This window comes from Meleagris gallopavo, chromosome 11 (genome assembly GCF_905368555.1).
Source record: "Meleagris gallopavo chromosome 11, MGAL_WU_HG_1.1, whole genome shotgun sequence".
Classification (NCBI taxonomy): Eukaryota; Metazoa; Chordata; class Aves; order Galliformes; family Phasianidae; genus Meleagris; species Meleagris gallopavo.
Genome location: NC_139414.1, coordinates 4,263,701 through 4,285,897, shown reverse-complemented (window position 1 = coordinate 4,285,897; position 22,197 = coordinate 4,263,701). Strand labels below are relative to the sequence as shown.

The 22,197-nt window shown below is 60.5% G+C and overlaps 2 protein-coding genes across 10 annotated transcripts; one reads left to right on the top strand and one right to left on the bottom strand.

Annotated features, from left to right (window-relative positions):
- Positions 1-812: 812 nt before the first annotated feature.
- Positions 813-2,039, top strand: MTERF4 (mitochondrial transcription termination factor 4). Its single transcript, XM_085232695.1, has 3 exons — positions 813-1,205; positions 1,292-1,476; positions 1,547-2,039. Exons 1-3 carry the CDS (start codon positions 857-859, stop codon positions 1,913-1,915), a joined length of 903 nt encoding a protein of 300 aa, XP_085088821.1. The 5' UTR covers positions 813-856; the 3' UTR covers positions 1,916-2,039.
- On the bottom strand, positions 1,987-21,645 carry SNED1 (sushi, nidogen and EGF like domains 1). 9 transcript variants are annotated; one of them, XM_085232685.1, is made up of 33 exons: positions 21,244-21,644; positions 18,498-18,785; positions 17,580-17,720; positions 16,594-16,756; positions 15,475-15,600; positions 15,280-15,393; positions 13,799-13,912; positions 13,520-13,633; positions 13,321-13,437; positions 13,079-13,204; positions 12,737-12,841; positions 12,183-12,296; positions 11,967-12,092; positions 11,762-11,878; positions 11,572-11,688; positions 11,328-11,441; positions 11,080-11,253; positions 10,842-10,955; positions 9,804-9,917; positions 9,247-9,360; positions 9,042-9,155; positions 8,014-8,310; positions 6,685-6,868; positions 6,495-6,607; positions 6,101-6,379; positions 5,712-5,856; positions 5,425-5,507; positions 4,893-4,979; positions 4,677-4,793; positions 4,277-4,367; positions 3,765-3,845; positions 3,506-3,543; positions 1,987-3,376 (listed from the first exon to the last, which is right to left on the bottom strand). In XM_085232685.1, the coding sequence occupies exons 1-32, from the start codon at positions 21,448-21,450 to the stop codon at positions 3,507-3,509; spliced, it is 4,347 nt and encodes a 1,448-aa protein (XP_085088811.1). In that variant the 5' UTR covers positions 21,451-21,644; the 3' UTR covers positions 1,987-3,376; position 3,506. The 9 variants fall into 9 exon arrangements, with proteins under 9 accessions (XP_085088811.1, XP_085088812.1, XP_085088815.1 ...); XM_085232686.1 differs by having other exon boundaries at positions 4,277-4,364; XM_085232689.1 differs by having other exon boundaries at positions 8,014-8,076.
- Between the last annotated feature and the right edge of the window lie 552 nt (positions 21,646-22,197).

Below are 22,197 nucleotides of genomic sequence, written 5' to 3'. Positions count from 1 at the left end.
AGGGAATGGTTTTAAACAGATGGGAGGTTTAGGTGAGATCTTAGGAGGAAGTTTTTCACCCAGAGGGTGGTGAGGCCCTGGAACAGGTTGCCCAAGGAGGCTGTGGATGCCCCATCCCTGGAGGCATTCAAGGCCAGGCTGGATGTGGCTCTGGGCAGCTGGGCTGCTGGTTGGTGACCCTGCACGTAGCAGAGGGTTGGAACTGGATGAGCATTGTGGTCCTTTTCGACCCAGGCCATTCTGTGATTCTCTGATATGGTTTTGAGGAGACAAAGATATCAGAAAGAAAACTTGGACTGGGCAGAGAGAATGCTGACCGGGTGAAGATCCTGACAACCAGAGGCCACCGTGCAGCTCAGCCAGAGCTGCAATCCCGAGCTGGGAGATGCAGCAGTTCCAGCTTTTGTAGTCCCGTTTCCTCGTTTCAGGTTTTGACAGTTCCAGGTGAGCGCGTGACCGCCTGAATCGGTGGCAGAACGCACCGTGCAACTTATTTATGACCCGGAGGAAGGGCTCCAGCCCTCTCCTGCGCCTCAAGCGTCGGCTTCTGCGTTCAGCGCAGCCGGCTCGGTGCGCGGTAGCTGCGCCTGCAGGGCAGCGCTGCCTACTGCTGGAACCCGAGAGACACCGCTGAGCCAGGGCGGGTAGGGCCGCGGAGTCGCCGGCTGCCGGCCGGGAGGTTCCTTTGTCGAATCATCGCCCGCGGAGCTGAGGGAGGGCCGCCACGCCGCTCGGACACGGAGCTCGGGCGCTGCCGGCCGTACGCAGAGCCCTTCCCGGCCCCGCGCCCCCCCCCCCCCGCGGGCGGGGCCGCGGCGATGCGGCGGCTGCGCGGTGCGGGGCTCCTCCCCGAGCCATGGCCGGCCTCCTGCTGCGCGCCCTGCGGCCGCCCGCGCCCCGCGCCCTCCTCCCCGCGCCGGGCCCGCGCTCCAGGCACCGCTGCGGCACGGCGGGCCCGGAGGAGGGCGAGGCGGCGGAGCTGCTGGCCCTGGGCTTCAGCCGGGCGCAGGCCCTGCGGCTCCGCCTGCTGCAGCCGGGGCTCGAGCCGCAGAGGCGGGCGGAGGCGGCGGCGCAGCTGCTGCTGCTGGGGCTGAGCGCGGAGGCCGCGCTGGGGCTGCTGGAGCGGAGCCCGGGGCTGCTGCGGATGGCGACCGCGCGGCTGAAGGAGCGCGCCGAGTACCTGCGGCGGCTGGGGCTGGAAGGAGGTGCGGCCGGGGATGGGAGGAGGTGCGGCCGGGGATGGGAGGAGGTGCGGCCGGGCGGTGGCGGCTCACCCCGTACCCCCGCTCAGCGCGGCTGCAGAGCGCGGCGGGCCGCTGCCCCGAGGTGTGGACGCTGCCCCGGAGGAGGATGGAGGCGGTGGTGCGGCTGCTGCGGGAGCGGTGTCTGTTCACGGCCGAGCAGCTGGCCGAGCTGCTGCGGAGCTGCCCCGAGGTGCTGCTGGAGGAGCCGGACCGCGTGCATCACCACTTCCAGGTGCGGGGCGCGGTGCGGGGCTGCGGGCGCGGCCCGGCCGGCGCTGAGCTCCGCGTGTCTCCACGCGCAGTACGCGTACTTCAGGATGGGCGTCCGGCAGAAGGAGATGGTGAAGGCCCGGCTGTTCTGCACGCCCTTCGCCGAGCTGAGGAACCGCCACGTCTTCCTGGAGCGCCGCGGGATTTACCGCACCCCGCTCAAGGGCCAGAGCCAGAGCGACAACCCCGCGCTGCGGGACCTCCTGCGGCCGACCGAGGGCGACTTCGTGGCCGGCGTGGCCCGAGCCTCAGCCGAGGAGTACGAGGTGTTCAAGAGGCTGCTGGCCCGGGAGGAGGAGGAGGAGGAGGAGGGGATGGAGGATGAGGAAGAAGACGAGGAGGAAGAGGAGGGCAGCGCTGCACTGCACGCAGAGGAACACGATAGGGACTGGCAGCGATAAGGACGGCTCCGAGCTCTCCCGAGCTGCCCCGTGTCCACCCCCACCTCAGCGACCAGCTGCTCCACAGAATATACCGTTTCTATAAAGTGTTTTTATTTATTTATTAAAAAAAAAAAAAATCAAACCCAAATAACTAATTTATTTTCAAGACTAGGTTAAAATCTTTCGGCTGTGTTACATGCTGTGCCAGCCCAGGGGAGCAGAGGGGCCAGGCCCTGCTCTGGGGCACAGCCCAGCCTGCTCTGCCTCTCCTTTGGCCCTGTTCTCACCCTAGGGGTTGGTTTTTTCACCCATCCCAGAGCACACGTCCACAAAGCCAGAGCAGGCAGCCTTAGAGAAAAACAAGAGCTCTATCCGCAAACCTCATTCTCCCCGTGGCAGAAGAGGCATCCCCAGTGCTGCAGGGGAGCGTGGCCCGGCCCTGCCCTTACCGAGCACTCAGGAGGACGAGGTGCTGCAGGGCTGTCCCACCTGGCTGCAGCACCAAGGCTGCCAGGGCAATAACACTCTATGCCATAACTACGATATATCTCTGGTACGTATTAATTTATAATATACACTGTGTATGTTAATACACAAATCTATGTTTAACTAGCATCATCGTACAAACTCACAACAACTAGGAACGTTTCTAAGCTAATTTTTTTTTTCCTTGCTGGCTCTGCTACAGTCACCAGGGTACCCACAAACAGCACGGTGATGGCAGCAGCCCTGCAGGGTGACATGGGGTGGTGGGAGCTGTGCAGGGGGATGGCACCCTGTGCTGTGCCACACAGCATAGCATCACACCCCTGCTGATAAACTTACCCCGCAGAGCACTTTTCTAGTAACTTCTAGGTGCTCTATCACTTTCTGAGCTGGAAAGTTGGTTAAAACCACAGATCGTTTACAAAGCAAAGAAAAAAAAAATATGGAGGCAGTGGAAGCTGCCTGAACTGCTCCACTTTAGCACAGGGCTGTGCCTCCAGCACCTGCTCTCACCTCCATTTCTAGTGTAGGGAATGGATGTAAAGAAGACCTCCTCCCACCAGGCTGAGTGGGCCAGGGTGCAGGTGATAGCTAAGGCTTTTGGGTCCGCATTCAATTGTTTTATTTGGGGGTTATAGGAAACTTCTTATAACCTTGGATTACGAAAACAGGTCGGTGCAGCTGCTGGTGGGCTCAGCCTGTTGGTGCCAGAGCAGAGCCAGAAGCCCGGGGCTGGGGGGCCCAAGGGACCTCTGGGGCAGGCAGCCGGGGCAAGGCAAGGCAGGGCAAAGGCACTGCTGGTTCGGCAGAGGGAAGGCAGTGCTGCTCAGTGTCAGTCTGGCTGCGTGTCCCTAATGGGCTGGAGGAGAGGGAGTGGCTGAGGCCAGGCAGGAAGGTGGCCCTGCTGCATTCAACCCAGTGAGCAGATCTGATCTTCCTGGTGTTTCAGAAGCCCTTAGACGTGGAAGGATGAAGTTCCTACTGCTTTGAACCCTGCAGAGGAGCAGGAGGACAATGAGCTGGCGTGCAAAGGCCCCCCCCAAAGCCCAGCAGCTTGTGCCAGCCTTGGCCTGGGATCTGCCCCCTTCAGGGCTTCTGCCTGTGCCTGGAGCAGACACTTACACTATGGCTTCTTCAGTGTGTGACTGTTGCTTCGTTTTCTGGAAGAGAAGGAAGGAAAAGACCCATCAGTCCTACAGCACCTCACTCGTTGCTCCCACGAGGCACTAACATTGCAGCCTTGAGGTAGAGGAGCTGTAGTGAGCGTGCACATGCCTCGTGTGCTGTCCTGCACCCCTCCCTGCCCACCCTGGTCCAAGCACCGCAGGGCCCACGTTCTGGCCCCCAAGCAGAGGAAGGGCAACATTTCTGTTGGCTGTACCTGCTGGTTTTCTTGGAACCGGTGCTCTCACAGCTCTCCTTGTAGCATACATCCTGGTGTACCTTGTATATTCTCTTGTACCTGCACACACAGAGAAGGGGAGCTGTATGGAGTAACAAGGACGGAGCTGTGTTTTTAACTGCTGAAGGGAAGTCTCCCCTGTTTCACTGATAAGAACGTGGCTGAGTCTTGCATGCCTGGGTAAGGAGCTGGGCTGCTGCACCTGTGCCACAAGCAGGCTGGGGGCACAGCAGAGGCCCATGCGTCCCAACACGGGTGCTGGCCCTCTACCAGGGGCAGAGGTGGCCCTGAGCTGGGCTGGCAGGCAGGGGAAGCACCATGTCACACCCTGCCCTGATCTGGAGGCTTTGCCAGAGGTGCCAGGCACCCAGAAAGGCCACGGCACGGGACAGCCCTGTGCTCACACTCCCTTCCCTGGAGCTGTGCTGCAGTGACAGCCTTGGCTCTCGGCACCTGGGGAAGGGGGAGCACAACCCGCGGGCAGTACTCACAGGTAGTGGCAGGTGCCTCCTTCCCACACGGGGAATGACTTGGTTTCCGAGTACAGCCGTGTGCACGAGTGTGGCACCTTCTTGCAGGCTGCTTGGGGAACAGGAGAGGGGAGCTATCAGCAAGCCCACCTCTGGCCCTGCCTGCCTGTGCCCTGGAGGCCATCCAGGCCCCCCAGGATCCCCCACTACAGTCCTGGAGCTCCAGGCTCTGTCACTCAGAGCCGGTCCACAAAAAGAGAGTGGTACTGCAGGGCACAGCAGGATCCTGGCTGCTGAAGGCTCAGCCAGAACCTGGGGGCTGGGTATGGATGGAGCTGCTCAGTGACCTGTGCCCTGTGGGACCCCACTGCTGGAACAGCTGCCAGCCTTGTCATGCACCCTAGAGCAGCACAGCACTCACCTAGCTCACAGTGCCTGCCCTTGAAGCCCGGGCTGCAGTCGCAATGGTAGGATTCACTCTCACTTACACAGGTGCCTCCATTCTTGCATGGGTTAGTGGAGCAGTTCTGCCTGATGCCTGGAAAAAATATGCACTGCCATCAGGCTCTGGGACCCTGGCAAAGCTGTGTACATCCATAGGCCAGCTCCCTGCCAGCCATGCCCACCCCAGACTCACTTTTGCTCCATGCTTCTCGCATCTGCAGTGCCAGACTGCTCCGGCTGGGCTCCTCGGTGTTCTCCAGCCTCATGGGAGCCTCTGGCTCTGGGCAACGAGAGGGTCAGTGTGACTTCCAGCCTGAGCCAGACCCAAAAGCAGCCCCTCTGCAGCAGCAGTAGCAGGCAGGAGGACCCAGCCTAGCATCAGGGGGCTGGCCATACCTAGAGCAGCACCTTAGCCCTTCCCTTTTGGCAACTGGAGTATAGCAAGCCAGAGGCTCACTTGCCTCAAGCATGAGGCAGCGTTCGCTGCTGGCAGTCTAGGCCAGCCCATGCTATATCTCACATCTCCTCCCATCACCCAAAGCCATCTCTGGCTTCCCAACTTGCCAGAGGCCACCCCATTCCTTAGGTGGGGCAGACGTTTGTACGGCCAGGGAGAGGTGGGCAGGTGGCTCTGCCCTTCCCTATGGCTCCCCCAGCCTGCCTCACTGTCACCCTATCCAGGAGATGGTGACAGAAGGTGGCCAGAAAGGCAGCAAAGCACTTACGTGTCTTCACAGTGATGGATTTGCTTGGCAAAGTGCCGAACCTGGCACTGATCCTCCTTCTGCCATCCACCAGCTCAGTGAACCTGGGGGAGCACAGCCGTGAGGGTGTGGGGCAGGGCAGGGTCCTCAAGGCTGGAGGCAGCCTGAGCGAAGCGCTTGCAGGTGGTATATGGCACAGCGCAAGTGCTGCAGGCAGCTCACGGAGCGAGGCTGGGGCAGGTAAAGGACACAGCCCAGGTGGAGCTAGAGCTGGGGGAAGGGGCTGTGCTCAGCCTGCCAGTGCCTACCTGGGGGCTGGTGAGGGCTCCTCAGCTGTGTCGTGGTCTGCGAGCAAGCGGAGCTCAGGCAGGAAGGCTGGGGGCAGCCTGTTGCGCAGGACACGGGGATGGCCAGCCTGGCTCCAGCGCCTCTCTGGAGCCCCGTCCTTCTGCACTGCAGACCACAAAGAGTCAGGCTTAGAGAGAGGCAGGCAACGAGTCAGTGCAGTGACAGGTACCCAAGGTGCCATTTAGAGCTGTCTAAGGAAACACGGTGTCACCTGGGCCACGTGCTGCTCCCTTCCCCAACAATGGATCACTGAGCCACAATTCTGCACCTACCCCTGTGCTGGCTCCCAGCGATGGGGCACCCATCCCACACCCAGGCACCTGCTTTAGGGGCAGAGACGGGCACTCACAGGTGGTGACGTAGAGGTGGATGGGCTCGCTGTGCACTTGCCCCTGCTCTGTGTTCTGCACAGCTGTCACAGACAGGCGGTAGCGCTGCGCGGGCAGCAGGTCCCGCACGGTGTAGGACACGAGCTTCCCGTTGGGCACATAGCGGCTCTTGACGCTCTGCGCGGTGGTGACGTTGATGATGTACCCCTCCACGGCACCAGTGGGTGGCTGCTCCCACGTCATGGACACAGAGGTGGGGGTGACGCGGGAGGCTGTGAGGTTGCGAGGGGGGAGAGGCCCTGGAAAAGGAGGGAGAGAAAAGGATCAATGCCATGGTCCAACCTCGAGTTTCTCGGGAGCTCGCCCCCGGCCCGGCAAAGGCCCCGCCAGCCTGCACCACGCAGCCCCACTCACTCGTCCACACGTGGAAGGGGGCTGTGGCCAGACTCTCCGAGGGGTGATCTTCTGTCCCCATGCCACTCAGCGTCGTGACATGGACGATGTACCGCTCTCCTGGCTGCAGGTCCCTGTAGAGGTGTGCAGGGGACATGAGCGCGGCGGCTCGCAAGCACGGCCGGTCCCATCACCCACCTGCCACACTCACAGGAAGGTGTACTTGGCCACGCTGCTGTTCAGCTCCACCGTGCGGTCTTCCAGGTCCCCAGGCTGACGGATGGAGACACGCACCCTACTGACGGTGGAGTGTTTGAGCCGGTGGAGAGCCCATTGCACCGTGATGGTGCTGGCCGTCACGTTCGTGATCTCAAAGCCTTCCACCGGACGCGGTCCTGGCCGGAGCGAGCAGAGAAGCGGGGAGGGCTGCGGTCAGCAGCTGGCCTTGGCGGGCTGCATCCTTCCCACATCCCTTATCTCCCATGCCCCAGCCTGCCATCTGGATCGTCCTTCCTAGAGCCACGGGCGCATCCACAGCACCAGGACGGCGCAGTGCCACTGCCCTGTGTCCCCACGGTTGGGCAGCCGGAGGCATCCAGCCTGGCCTCTGTGCTGGTTGCTCCTCAGCAAGCATGGAGCCCATGGGTCCAGCTCGCAGTCAACCCCAGGCCTGGTGCTGCCTGCCCGGCCTCTGGCCTCCACCCAGCCACGCGCACACCAGCACAGATGAGGTCAAGACCCAAGGCTAACCTAGCGGCAGAGGTTGCCCAGCTGCCCCACACCTTCAGGCCCCTGCTGCTCATTCCCAGCTCAGCCACCTTTGGGTTGGTGCCATGTAGGCAGCGCTGGGCTCAGCCTCGCTCACCAGCAAGGGGATCCAGGCCCCGGGCCTCCCCTCTCACTACAGGGAAGTTTTTCCAGGTCCAATCTCTTTCATCCTCAATTTGCCTTCAATTCATACTCCAGCCATCCACAGGCCAGGGATTATGTGTTATGGAGGATGCAGCAGTATCTGCTTGTCCAACTACAATGGCCCACACCCAAGGAAGCTATCATCCTGCCCCACTGCCCCCACCCACAGATCAGAGGTCCCTTGTATTCCGAGCCATGCTGGGCCTCGGAAAGCAACACAGTGATCATTTTCTGCTGGACGCTCCAGCCTCACCCAGCCTGCACTGAGGCTTCGCCAGCCTGACTGCAGCCAGGCCCAGACCCCAACAGCAAGTGCAGCACGATCCTGCAGGCACAGACAACCCATACCAGCCCCGGGGGGGCTTGGTTACTCTTTTCAGACCCTACTCTCACTGGCCACAGAAAAGAGGAGAAAGAAACATCTAGTCCGAGCACTTTCAACCCAGTACTTCAGGGCCTGGGCACCGCCTTTTTCAGCCACGCCATGGCCAGCAGGTTCAGGCTGGAGCAGACCTCCAGGACACGGGAAGCCGGAGGCGGCCCTGAGGAGGGCATAGGGCTGGGAGCAGTGCCCCAGGCACCGGGGAGCCTGTACTCACAACCTAATTCCCTTGAGGACGCTACTCACTAGTGCGCGTGGTGAGCATGACAGGCCTGCTGATATCATTCTTGTTGTTCACGTTGCGTTTGACTGAAAAGACAGAAATATTGTAGGCTCTGCCGGAGGCTAGTGCCCGCAATTGGTGGGCAGAACGACTTCGGTCCACAAAATCTGTCCTGCGGTAAGAGCCGTCGAAGGATACGTACGTCACGGCGTAGCCGTCAATGAGTTGCCTGGCGGCTGCGTCCTCAGGAGGGTGCCAAGAAATCAACACACCAGTGTCCTCCACCCTTTCCACCTTTAATGAGGTTGGTGGCAGCAATTCTTCAGGGTGTGGGCAAAAGCAAAGGGGAGAGGTAATGCCATGAATCTTTAGAGAACAGACCCCAGCAACGAAATGCAGATGGAGGACAGGGTCCTCTCTCTCTCGAGTTGCAGCTCGCAGAAGCCCTATGGCTGCCACTGGCCAGTCGTGCCAGGTGCTGAGCGTGTGCTGGAGGAGCCAGGGCTGCTCAGCCACCCCAATGGGCCTGAGCAGAGCCAGGGCGAGCAGACAGCCTGCATGGCGAAGCTAGGAACACAGCATTTGCTTCCAGCTACTGAACCACGTGGAACAGAGTGAACAACCTTCCTCTAGATTAACGCCCCACAGGGATTGCTTAAACCAGATGAGGGGCCTTGAGGACTCTCCAGCTGTGAAGCTGGAGGCTTTAATCCATTTTCTTTGCCTCCTCTCCCAAAAGCATCCAAGGCAAACACAACCCCTGCTGGAGCCTGGAGCAACTTCTCCCCGGCATACCCATGTGTCTCACTCTTGTGCTGTTGCTATCACCTCTAGCAGCCACCCAGCACCTGGTATGATCAAGCCCTGCTGGCATCTGCCCTCAGCATCTACAGAGCTGGTTCTCCCTTGGCAGAGGTGAGGTCCAAACCCCGCCAGGGGGAGAAAAGCTGCTGGTCCCCGATGGCCGAGCCCCTTGTTGGTGGGTAACAGGGCAGGCACAGTGCTGTCTAGCCCCTCGCCACGTCCTGGTGCTGCTGCTCAGGGCCTTTACCTTTTTCGCAGCTCTTGCCTGTGTAGCTCACTTTGCAGGTACAGCTGTGGGTGCCATTGCTGGGCAGGCAGTAGCCTCGGCTGCCACATGGGCTAGAGAAGCACGGGTCGCTGGCTGCAGAGTTGGAGAGAGACATTAATGGCATTTGATGCCCCAGCAGCAGCGGCCGTGCAGGGCTGCAGCACTGCCCTCCTGCATCCCTTACCTGTCTCGCAGTGGTAACCAAAGAAACCCTCCGGGCACACACACAGGTAGGAACTTCCATCACCTTCACACTCCCCTCCGTTCTGACAAGGGTCTGACTCACAGGCGTCCACTTCTGCAGGAGAGAGCAGGCAGGAAGTGAAGCACCTACAGGCAGGCAGGCAGCAAGCTGATGTGCTGGCAGCCGGCCCCATGTGTGACCACAGCAGCAATACAAAGGTGTAGCCTAGGGCTGCCAGCCAGACCTTCAGAATCCTCAGCTCAATGCCACAGTAGCCTCAATGCCCTGGCACACCATTGCCTTGCCAAGCAGATGGGCAGCTGACAGACACCGTGTTCTGCCTGAGCCCTCTGCTGGGGCTGTTCCCTCCCAAAGGAGAAGTGTCAGCTCTGCTGCTGGCAGACACGAGATGCAGTGAGCACCAAGGACAGCAGTGTCCTCTCCAGGGCAAAGTTGAGTCTGTACCATCAACAGTGGTCGAGACTGAGTGCCAACCCTGTGACAGACACCCAGCACTTGCCTAGGCAGTGACAGTCCCTGCTCAGCAGCATCCCTACCTTCTTCGCACAGGGTCCCCACGAAGCCCTCGGGACAGGAACAGGCAAAGGAGCCCAAGAGGTCCCGGCACGTGCCACCATTCTTACAGGGCTCTGACTGGCACTCATCAACTTCTGCAGAGAGGAGACGTGCTCAGAGCAGAGCCAGGACTGGCAGGCAGGACAAAAAGTCTGGAGAGAAACCGTATCTCCTCTCCATATCATTCACTGCCCTAAACTCCCCCGGGCATGGACAACCTCATGTGGGGCTGGACAGCAGGGCAACACGGACGGGGATAACTGGTGTTATGGAGCTGTGCCAAGACATCACAAGTCACACATAAGTGTGCATAGTATATCCCTTCCTTCAATCCCCTCCTGAAGGCATTGCATCTGACCCAGCTAAGCCCATCACCCACCCGTGCAGGGTCCCACCAGCCCGTGCCATCTGACATCCCTCCCACCAGCACCCACCAAACAGCATACAACAGAGGCCCTGTGCCATGATGAACACATGCATGTAGAAGAGCAAGTGCAAGGAACTGCTGTGGGAGGGACAGCCCGCTCTGCCCCCAGAAAAGGTTAAATCTTAAGCTGCTTTTTCATCATACTCCGTCTTGGCCAGTAATTCTGCAGCTGGGGGGGACACTCCTCACCCAGATCCTGCAATCTCGGCCTTCATTAAACGTGTTCAGAACATGAAGATCACGCTGGGACAGTTCTCCAGCAAATGCTGCTGTGACGAGCAGGGGGTGCTGCAGGCACACGAAAGCCATTCAGGGGATTCAGACCCAACCCTCTGGGAATCGCAGCCTCATCAATGCCAGAGATGCCCTTGCAGCACCCATTGGCATGGATGGACAAGCAGCACGTGCACCCTTCCCAGGTGGGCTGGGGTCTCCCCTGAGCCACAAGTGGGCAGGAGATGGAAGCCAGGGCACACAGGCAGTCCCACTTCCAGCTACATGATTCCAGCTGTACCGACAGCTACCTACAGGGACAGCCACCCACGGAGACTCCCTCCTCTGCTCCCCACGTGAGCTCTGTGCATTCTCTTACCCAACTCACAGTGGAGGCCCGTGTATCCTGGCTCACACACACACAGGAACTCGGCGATGCGATCTTTGCATTGGCCGCCGTTCAGGCAGGGCTGAGACCGGCACTCATCAATCTCTGCAAGAGTTTGGGCAGAGGGAAGATAAGGTGAAAGCGGTGAGCACCAGGGTCCCGTGGCCATAGGCAGCAGCAACAGCCCCAAGCCAGAGCCACGGCTCGGCCAATTCCTCACACTGCCTACCGTCACATTCAGGGGGGTCGCTCCAGACGCCCTGCGAGCGGCAGACGCGGGGGCTGTTGTGCTGGCTGAGGACGTAGCCCAGCTCACAGTGGTATTTGGCCAGCGAGCCCACCGTGGTGGAGTTGAAGGAGGCCTGGGCATGCTTCACAGCGCTGGGCATGCCGCAGTCAATCTCTGCAGAGAGACAGGGAGTGAGCGAGCGTGGCTTGGGCGCCTGGGGCCGAGCTGTGGCAGTGCAGGGCCCTCACCTGTCCCGCAGCGCTTCCCCGTGTAGCCCATGGGGCACGTGCACACAAAGTCCCCGCCGAGGTCCTCGCAGGTCGCACCATTCTCACAGGGGCTCAGGAAGCAGGGAGATGGCACTGGGAAGAGCAGAAGGCACCGGTGTGGACCAGCAGGGCGCAGAGCAGCTGCCACTTCCCCCCCAGCCATGTCCCCGAAGCGGTTTGGATGGCAGGGAAGGAGGTGACATCCAGCAGTACCCGCACGTACCGATCTCGCAGTGCCGTCCAGCATAGCCCGGGGCGCAGTCACACTTGTACTTGCCGATGTAGTGGAAGCAGGTGCCCCCATTCTGGCAGGGCCCCGAGGCACAGGGGTCCGGTTTACCTGTGGGCAGCGGAAGTTGAGTCTGGAGCGGGACGCACGCCGCCCACCTCCCCTCGCCATGCCGGGGCCGTACCTATCTCGCAGTGGCGGCCGGTGAAGCGGTAGGGGCAGGCACAGTGGTACTCGCCGTCGGCCTCCTTGCATGTGCCCCCATTGCGGCACGGCGCCGTGCTGCAGAGCCGCGGCCGGGCTGCAGGAGGGGAACAGGAGATGCCCACCGGCTCTCCGGCAAGGTCCATGCCCCAGGGGCCAGGTCCTGCTCCCGCTGTGGCACGTACCTCTCTCGCAGTGCTTGCCCAGGAAGCCTGAGGGACACTCGCAGGTGTAGGAGTCATCCTGAGTCTCGCAGGAGCCCCCGTTCAGGCAGGGCTCAGAGTCACAGGGGGACGGCACCGCTGCAAAGCCAAATTAAAACCTCAGAGCTACAGATCCTGAACCCACACGTTCCGTGTCCCTCCCTGCACTGTCCCCATGTTCCGGCCAAGGACACTCACTGTGGTTGGTGCCGTAGTCGGTGTGGCACACACACAGGTAGCTCCCGCCATACTCCATGCAGTAGCCACCATCTGGACACTGAGTGTTCACATTGCACGGAGTGGTGGTCACTTCTGCAAACACACAGCAAGAGCCTCTGTCAGCTGCATCGCAGCACCTTCCAGTCAGGAACACACCTCAGAGCTTTACAGGGCTTAATGAGATGGGAGGGACCATGGCCCCCCCGTGCTCCTCTTTGAAGGCCATGAGGATGTCAAGGGTAATTTGGGATGCAGGAGGCAGCTATAAGCCCAGCTAGGGCTTCCATCTCCAGGCCATGTCCAGGGCTTGGGAAAGACATGCCACAAAGCACAGCAAGAGTAGCATCCCCCACCACAAGGAACGTATCTCCAGGCCTTAGCTTGCGTAGGTGGCTCAGATTAAACACTAGGCTGCTGTGCTAGGTTTGGACACAGGGTGGATCCTTCACATCAGAGCCAGGCTGGTGTTAAGTGTCCAGAAGAGGGAGCAAACACAAAAAAATTTGAGTAGCGCTTAAGAAGCCTTCACCTACCGAATTCACAGAGCAGGCCAAAATATCCCGGCAGGCATTGGCAGATGGTGACATTCCCCTCCAGGCAGCTGCCCCCATTACGACACTCACAGCCCTCAGTCAGCTCTGCAAGAGATGGAGGGAGTTCCCCTTGTACTGCGGTGCCAGGACCGCCTCACTGGGGGAGCTCAGGACCCACAGCCAAAAGCCCCAGGGCACAGCTGCTTGGGAGACAAGGACCACAGCTCAGTACTGGAGCCCTGAACAAACTCTGCAAGAGCAGCTTCTCCCTGGCATTGCACAAGCACTCCTATAGGGCCTCCCCAGCAAGGTGGCATCCCAACGGGAACTCTGGGTACTCACTGTCATGGCAGTCCTGCCCGGCATAGCCCTCTGGGCAGTCACAGGCATAGCCCTGCTCCAGCTCCAGGCAGCTGCCCCCGTTCTGGCAGGGGTTGGAGAGGCAGGCACTGGGCACACGGGGGCCACCTGCAGGGAGAGGGATGCTGCTGGATATGTTGTGAGGAGGGACACCGGGTGCGCCCTTTCCGCACAGCCCAATGCCTCTGTGAGGATGTCAGTGACATCCCCGCACCGCCGCTCACCATATTGGCAGTTGTTGCCATAATAGCCCGGGGAGCACGTGCAGATGTAGCGTCCTGGACGGATGTAGTTGCATGTCTGCCGGTTCCTGCAGCTCCGGTCCTCGCAGGAGGAGGGGTCTGGAGAGGAGGACGCCATGAGCCCAAGAGGAGGGCAGCGGGAACGGCCGCTGGCTGCCCCGGGCATGCGGGCACCAGGCACCTGTCTCACAGCGCTGTCCCACGAAGGGCTCCAGGCACACACACGTGTAGTTATCAACCAGGTCAACACAGTGCCCTCCATTCAGGCAGGGGCTGGACTCGCACTCGTTCACCTCTGTAACACAGGGCAGGGAGGGCTGGTTGGACACACCGTGGACTTACAGCCACGGGGATCGAGAAATAAGGTTGGGTGGGGATGAAGGGGTAAGAATGCAGCTTGCTGAAGTGGGACACAACTCCATCCCTGCCAGGCGGGCTCCCGCTGCTGATCAGTGCCCACCTGTCTCGCAATCTCCTCCTGCGTACCCCGGCTGGCAGGTGCACACCGCTGTCCCATTTGCCACCTGGCACGTCCCGCCGTTCTGGCACACCTTGGTCTCACACGGCGACTCTTCTGCAGCAGGACAGCAAAGAGAAGGGGATGGATCAACCCACACGCAGGACCAGCACACCGTGTCCTCCGCCGCTGCCAAGGCAATACTGGGCAAGGACAGCTCAGACGGTTTCTATCCAGCTTTGCTTTCTGGGTGCGGGATCCCTCCCCCAGAAGGAAACTCCTCGCTCTCCCTCCCTGCCGGCACAAGGCTCACTCGGAGCCCAACGCCAGCGCGGGGCGAGCCGGCACCGCCAGCAGAGGCTGCCCCGCCACTCTGCTCCGTGGAAACCTGGCTCCAGTGCTGAGCCCCTTGGCCATCGGCCCTCGCTGCTGTCCCCACGCCCAGAGGAGAGGTGTTGTGAGCAGATGCCTTTCTCCCCCCGGCGGATGTTGCTGCCTGCATTAGCAGTGACTCATCCGGAGGCGAGCCGGGGCTCGGGAAGCCTAGGAGAGCTCCCAGGTGCTCCCAAGGACTCAGGAGCAGAGTGCCACTCGTAAAAGCCCCACGTGGAGCAGGGCCCCCCCCGAGACCCCTTCTCAGGCGCCAAGCACCAGCGCTTTCCAGCACACGGAAAGCAGCGGGCGCGCAGCTCGCAGCCATGCCGGGACAAGCACTCCTGGGAGCAGGCTGCCAGCGGAGGAAGCGCTCGCTGCCAGAGCAAAGTTTCCTTTGCTTTCAGCAAGTTGCGATCCAAGACCGCGGCGCTCGGCGCCCAGCAGGGCTCCCGCTGGAAGCCGCTTGTCCCCAGGGCGCACCGAGAGTTGCTGCACAAAGCCTGACTCCCCGGAGCTGCTGTGCCTCCAGCGGGCGACCGCAGGGAAGCAGACCCTTCCCCAGCACCGCTCGAAGTCTAACAGTGGCTTCCCACTAAACGCAGCGGGGGACGCTGCAGGAGAGTAGCTGGCTGTCATCGGCTCCTCTCCGCTCTCAGAAAGCCACTGAGATCTTCCCAGCCTGCCCACGTGAACTCTGCACATCCCGTAGGCATGGTGCAGGGGCACGTGGGGTGTCTGAGAACCCCGCAGCCCCGCTGTGCCCCCATCCCTACCTGGGGATATCGGTGGTTCTCTGAGCACTGTGGGCAGGGCTCACAGGATGCCTCACAGCAGTTTTGACACCTGCATGCTGGCTCTGCTGAGCGTGGTGGCACAGCCCCCAACGCTTCTCCGTCCCCAGACACCCCATTACAAAGGGGGCATACCCAGGCACATGCATTCCCTTCTCACACAGGGCAGCTAAACACAATGCTCGGCTCCAGCTGCCTGCAGGGAGGAGCCAAGGCATCTCAGAACAGAGCTGGGATGCCCGGCAGGCACGATAAGTGCCAATCACTCTACAAGCAGCAGAGCCCACTCCAACAGCCACATCTCAGCGTGACACTCACCGATCTCACAGCTGGCACCTCTGAAGCCTGGCGGGCACTGGCAGCTGAAGCTGTTGACGCTGTTGACGCAGGTGGCTCCATTCTGGCACGGGTGAGACAGACACTCATCCACATCTGAAAGAGCATGGGAAGAGCAGGGGCTCAGGGCAGGCAAGGAGGCAGCAGCGAGGCCAGAGGCACAGGAAGGCTGCTCACCGACATGGCACCTTTTCCCTGTGAAGCCCGCGAGGCAGGAGCAGGTGTAGGAGGGGTTCCCAGTAATGCAGTCCTCGATGCACTTCCCCCCGTTCAGGCAGGGCCGCAGTGTCAGGCACACGGAGGCTGCAGAGACACGCACGCCCTCCGCTCACAGCCCGCTCCGGCTGGGCTGACACGCTGCACTCCGGCCACGCAACCGCCGGGGTCCGTCCCAGCGTCCATCCAGCCCCGCTGTCCGTGCATTGGGCTGGATATGGTCACCCGGCTCTCCAGGGAGCTTGGGAAGCCCGCACTTGGGGGCTGTGTGCCCCACAGATGGGCTCGCTGCTCTCGGGCAGGGTGAAGGTTTTATTCTTGCTGCAGGAGCGGGGAGGCAGGGCCAGGGCCCTACCAGGCAGGGACAACCAGTGGGTGTTATCCAGCCAGCCCTTGCCTATGGCCTGGGGCAGAGGGGAAGAGGGATGGGAGAACCTGTCCAAAGCAAACCCACAGGTCATATGAAACACGCGTAGATTAGCGGGTAAGAAAACACAGCCAGGGTGGGGCAGGGACAAGGAATGAGAGGCCAGTGGCTCTGTGGAGGATGCACTGGGATGGCTGGGCACAGCCCCTGTGTACTGCTGGCATCCTTGGGCAGCGGCTGCCTTGAGGCCCCACAGGACAGATGAGCTGCCCTAAGGGTGACAGCCCAGCCCCACAGTGGTGCTGGGGCCACAGAGCCCCTCACACTCCCCCTCACCTCCTCCCCCGTACCCCACAGCCTGTATTGGTCTCAGGAGCTTTCCTCCCCACTGTTTTTTTCCATCCCAGCACAAGCGGGCATATCCCAACCAGACTGGGGATCCCCAGGCCCAGAGCCCAGGAGCCACGCTTCCCGGAGCCAGGCTTCCCACAGCCACAGAGGGGGCTGGAAGCTCCAAGAATAGTGTCCCCATTGCTGCCCCCACCCCGAGCCCTCCCCGAGCCCCTCGAGCTGTCTGCTCCACCCGTGGGTCACTGCTCTCTCCCCTCAGGGGGGGGGAAGTGAGGGTGGGGATTGAGGCAGGGAAAGATAGGGCTGAAGAACAGTTTGGGGTTGGGTTGGGAGTTAAATAAACCTAACTGCTGTCCTCTTACTTGTATTGCTGCAGCCCCCCACTTGCACCTGGGCATCATCGATTCTGAACACCCAGCGCCCGGGGATACCCACATTTGTCGTCATCTCCACGTCAGCGATGTCGTCAGTGCGGGATCCGGGGATGTTGAAGTAGCGCTTTCCATCACCGGCGTTAAAACCTGCCTGGGAGGACAAGGGCAAAAAGTAAAGAGCCATCAATACTGCAGAACAGCACTGAGGGGCCGCGGCATGAGGGGTTGCTCTGCTGGACCGCACATCGTTGCCACCACTCGGGTTCTTTCTGCATCCCTGCAGTGATTGATCATTCCCTGGGATGACTGCTTTTCCCCATGTCCAGGAGCACAGGGTCACAGAACCCACAGCCTAGAGGCATGGGGTGAAAGGAGATTCCACTCCTCCTTGCAGGAGCTCCCAGAGGGCTGCTCACTGGCCAAGGTGTGCAGCCACTGCTCTGTTTACGTCCATAAAACCCACCCGTGCTCCTGAATTCGGGGATTCAAAACGTGTCTCTTTCCTCTACACCTGCGATTTCCTGCAGGCGGGCAGGCAGGGAGCCAAGGACAGATCAACTGGTGGTAAATTCACACATCCGAATGGGGACTGGGTTGCGTTTTTTTTTCCCCTCTTAAACACAACAACGCACACAAGGATGAAATAAAAATACAAGTGAAAGCTGTGCTGGCTGCGGCAGCTGACGGGCTGCTCTTAAAGTCTGAGGTTAGGAAGGAAAAGGAACTAAGAGGCAGCAGCCAAGGTAAAGAACCGTGGTTTCGTTATAACAAAGTCCCCTATATGGTCTCAGCTTCAGGAAAGAGCACACACGGATATTTAAGAACTTTAAAAAAGCAGGGGGGGGGAGGGAGCCACCACCAAAAATCCATGAGCCACACCACGCTGCCAGAGCTGCTCATTTGGGAACGCAAAGAGCACTGAGTGCGGTGGGCTCGAGCACTACCTGGGGGCGATGGCCGTGTCCGCTGCTTACCTGTGCTGCGATGCCGCCAAGCCCAGCAAAGTCCCCCCCACTGCTGGCGTGCATACCCGTGGTCCAGGTGATGGACTCATAGTTGAAGATGGTGAAGGAGAGCTTGCCGTCCGTGATGAGGACGATTTGGAAAGTATTTACCTGCAGGATGGAGGAGAGAAGGCAGTGAGTGAGCACAGCCACACAGTGAGCGGGTCAAAAAAGGACAGGCAGTAACACTGTCAGGAAGTAAAGCTGCAGGCAGCATGCAGCAGAGGGGTGCTTCCTTCAGCACTGATTCCTCTCCCAGGACAGATAGCCATGCAGGAGCAGCACCAGAGTTCAGCTCAACGTGTAGGGAAGCACTTTTGTGCCAAACGGCCCCAGTCTGTGCCACACCAGGACTAAGGAACCCCAGTGCCTCGCAGAGAAACTCTTTCAGACACAAACTCCTGTTCCCAGCAATGGTGCAGGGGAGGGCAGCAAGTGGCACAGCCTACAGCATGGTGGAGCAGCCAGCCCAGGGAGCAAGAACCATGGCCAACATGCAGCTGTTGGGGCTCTAAAGGGAAACAGGAGGTTCTCCAGGTTCTCCAAATGCAGTGAATACCACACTTCTGAATGGGAAATCAAACTTATTCTGGTATGAAAGCTTGCCTTTGGATCCGTGAAGCTTAGAAGAAAGCTGCAGGATGGTGGTCAGGCTCACAGCAAAGAGGAATAAAGCCTCAGAGCCAAGTCTCCCACCAGCCCCGGGGCTCAGGGTTCCAGGCACAAACCCAGGCTCCTCAGCATAGTCAGAGGTGAACTTGTTGAAGACACCCAAGCTCCGCTTCCTTCAGTGTTACTCTTAAAAAACCCACCCTAAGCTAATTGTTCCCTCCCCCCATCAGAGGATGCCAAGCTCTGCCCACCCCCATGGGTGCCCCCACCGCTCACCGGAGAAAACGAGCTTCCCCCGAAGAAAGTGACTCGGTACCACGTAGCGATGAACACCCACTGGGCAGAGAAGTCGGGGAACTCGGGGAAGTACTGTGCGATGTCTTTGGTCGCCCGCTCCAGGATGGCCCGGTCCTGGCTCTCCCGGTAATACACATCACCTGCCCGCCGGTTGTCCACGTCCGCCCAGAAAGCCGCCACCACACGTCGGTCCTTGGAGATCGGGAAGGCCACCGGCGTGAACTGGGAGACCTCCTTTAGGAAGGAGATGATCCCGTTGTTGTTCACCTGCAGACAAGGGGGGACAGCAGGCAAGGATGGTGCCGGCCCTGAGGTGCGCCGATGGGGCCGTCCCCGCTGCCCTCTCAGCCCCAGCCGTACCGAGTTCTTATTTTAAAGGCACTTTTTGCTTCGCCTGTTCCCCCCGCAGCCTCCTTCCACAAATATTTGAGCGTTTCCCCTTCCTGCCCTTTGAAGCACGGGCGGCCCGGCCGGGAAAGTGGCCTCACCCCCCGACCTCCACCGAACAAACCCAGCCCTGTTCTCCTGCCAGAGCCTGGCCAGGCCCGGCAGGAATGCCTGGAAGAGCACTGGCCTGGGCTGGGGGCACCCAAGGCAGTGGTCCAGCCTGGCTAACGAGCGGCACCCAGCACAGCCGGCCCACCGAGGCCTACCAGACACTGGCAGGCAGCACGGGGTGCCCATACTCATGGGCTCAGTGCTCCAGTGCTGATTAATTCTGTTAATTAGAGGCCGGGGAAATGTGGGCACGCAGGTGTGACAATACCAGGGGGGCTGCTTCGTCCTGCAGAGCCTCAAAGCCTCCAGCAGCCCCTCGCATTGGCTGAAGCCATTTGTAGGGTCGCAAGAACCACAGGCAGCGGCACAGGGCAAGCCCTGCTGTGACTGAGCGGAACACCATTCCCTTTCAGAAAACCCTCCATAACCTCACAGTGTCCACAGAGGAACATTCTTCCCCTTATTAAAGCAAGATGGGAGAGAGTTAGTGCCAAGAAAAGGTTTTTTTGTTTGTTTTACAGAGGAAGGGGCAGGCCCAGAAGGACCCCCAGGGTCAAGCCCTGCACTTCGGGCCTTGTGCTCTGGACACAGCTTGTGCAGCTCCCTGGGGATGTGAGGTGACAGCCACCCCTACAGGGCCACCCCCCTCAAGGCAGACACTAAAGCCACTTGGCCCCGAGGACAATGCATCTCCCACAGTTGCATAGGGCCGGCGTTTTCATCCCAGAGAAGTCCCTGTGCCAAAGACACACGAGGTTGAACAAGCGAGGTCCAAGCAACGCATGCCCCCAGCTGAGACAATGAATCAGAGCATCCCGGCAGGAACAAGCACAAATCTTGGTGTGCCCTATCAGTCTGCTCTGAATTGTCAGTCAACTTGGATCAAATCAGAAAAATGGGACGAGACCACTGAGACATCCATTTTCCAAAAGCACAGGGAGCATGACCACGATGCTTACCAGACCCAGAAAATCCACACCTGCCCATTTTCCCCATTCCTCCAACCTAATAGAGCAGGGTTTCTCCAGCCCCACTGCCCACAGGACACCTTGCATGCCAGCTGCTCCAAACTGGGCTGTCCCCAGCAGGGACCCAAGCAGGATCAGGCTGTCAGCTGTCAGGCTGCCCAGGGCAAGACATACTGCAGGCTGGGTGCCCGAGGGGGAAGGATGGGACAGGTCGCAGCAAGCCCCTGTGCTGTGCCCATCCCTTCCTGTGTGTTGGGTAACACCCGGCCAAGCCCAGCAGCCTGCACAACCCTCCTTCTTGCTGTGCCAGTCCCCTGCTCTCTGTGCAGAGCGTTCCCAAATCCCAGTTCCCTCAGAGGCCGTTAGACCACCTCTTACTGCTTTGATGACACTTTCAGAGGAAGTATCAGCAGTCAAAGGTTCACCCCGCCACACTGCTCGGTCAGCCCAAGATAAGCACAGCGACTGCTCCTTCCCAAGGCCTTGGCTTCAAGGCTTGGCACCAAAGTGTGACTGCGGTCAGGCTATCTGCCTGCACCTCCCTGAGGGACCAGCGTGATCGTGGTGCTTTCAGTGTCAGCAGAAACGAAAGCTTTCTGGAGACTGGCCAGCATGGTGAGACGGATGGGGACATGGATATCCTTCCACTGCTGGGTGCTGCCCAGTGATGCTCTGTCCATCCCAGAACAAGACCGCACGCTCCTGAGAGCTGAAGGCCACTGCATGGGACACTGCCACACACCAGCATTACCGGGTGGGAACGGCGTGGAAAGCAGAAGGTTGTACAACCCTCAGAGGAAACGCAATTTTAGAATGCTCAGCAGATGCCAGTGCGTCCTGTCAGCTCAATTAATGACTCGCACATGGAGAGCAGCAGGCACGTCCCACATCTGCCGCTCAGCTCACGGCCGGGACCTCACAACATCTGCTCCAGCAGTGCTGCCCGGCCCCACCGGCACTGCCCGGCACAGCAGCCGCCTCCGCTCGGTCCCCTTTCCCCTAAATGCTGTGCTTTGGGCTGTGGACCCTGCGGTTTGCCCTCAGCATCGCTCCGATGCTTTGGATTCAATAGGGATCACGCAGCCACCCGTCCAAGAGACGCGCTGGGAGCGACGTGAGCGGAGCGTTAATCAAAAAGAAAGGCAAAAAGGCAAAAGAAGAAGCTCGGAGGGAGAGAAGGCAGCCGGCAGCCCGGGACCGCGGCACAGCCCCGCCTGCCCCGCTCCCCCTCGGCGGGCCCCCCGCGGCCCGGCACTCACGTAGAGCCCGGTGTGCCCCGCTCCGAAGAAGGGGAAGCGCACGGAGAGGGGCCGCAGCTCGGAACCGCCGTCGTCCTGCTTCAGCGTGGCGGCGTCGCCCTGCGCCGGCCCGAACGGGTAGAAGTCCGCCAGCGGCACCACGCCGCCCGCCCGCAGCCACTCGCCCAGCAGCGTCGCCAGCGCCAGCCAACCCGCCAGGCCCCGCATGGCAGCGCCCGTCGCACTCCGGCCCGCGTCTCCTTCACGCCGGCACCGGCAGCCGCGACATGGCGGCGCGCGGGGCGGAGCGGAGTGGAACGGAGCCGTGCCCGCAGCTCGGAACTCCGCCGCCGGCCGCGCCGCTCTGCTCTACCCGCGGAGCGACTCGCTCGCAGCGCCCCGCTGGGGGCGCATTTGCATAGCCCGGGCGTAGCTGACCAATGGGAACGCTGATCGCGTTGTGGGCGTATCTATGCAAATGAAGGAGGCGTGGCCGTGGGGTCCCCACGCGCGGGGTGTTCGCGCTGCCCCGGTTGGCGGCCGCTGCTCCCCCGAACGGGGCCCGAGAGAGCGCGGGGAGGGGGGGAGGGAACAAACGCCGTTATTTGCTTTTTTCCCTTCCTTATTTTTTTTTTTTCAGGTGCTAAAAATATTATCAGGAAATTCTTTTCAGGAATGTGATGTTTTAAGTTACGCTTTTCGGCTCAAGGGCCTCTTTGTCTCCTCGGAAAGGAAAATAATGATAATTAAAAAAAAAAAAAAGCAAAACAAACAAACCCCGAAGCAAAGCGTTTATCAGCAGCACATCACTTATGCAGAGAGCCCGCTGGGAAACGCTGCGGGGAGTGGGGCTGTCCCGCTAGGGTGCCACTGGGGACGCAATGGGCAGCAGGTGGCCCTGGGGACACGAGAAGCAGTGGGAGGAGTGTTGGGACACGGGAGTTCTGCTCTATGCCCCCGCAGTGTGAACGTTGC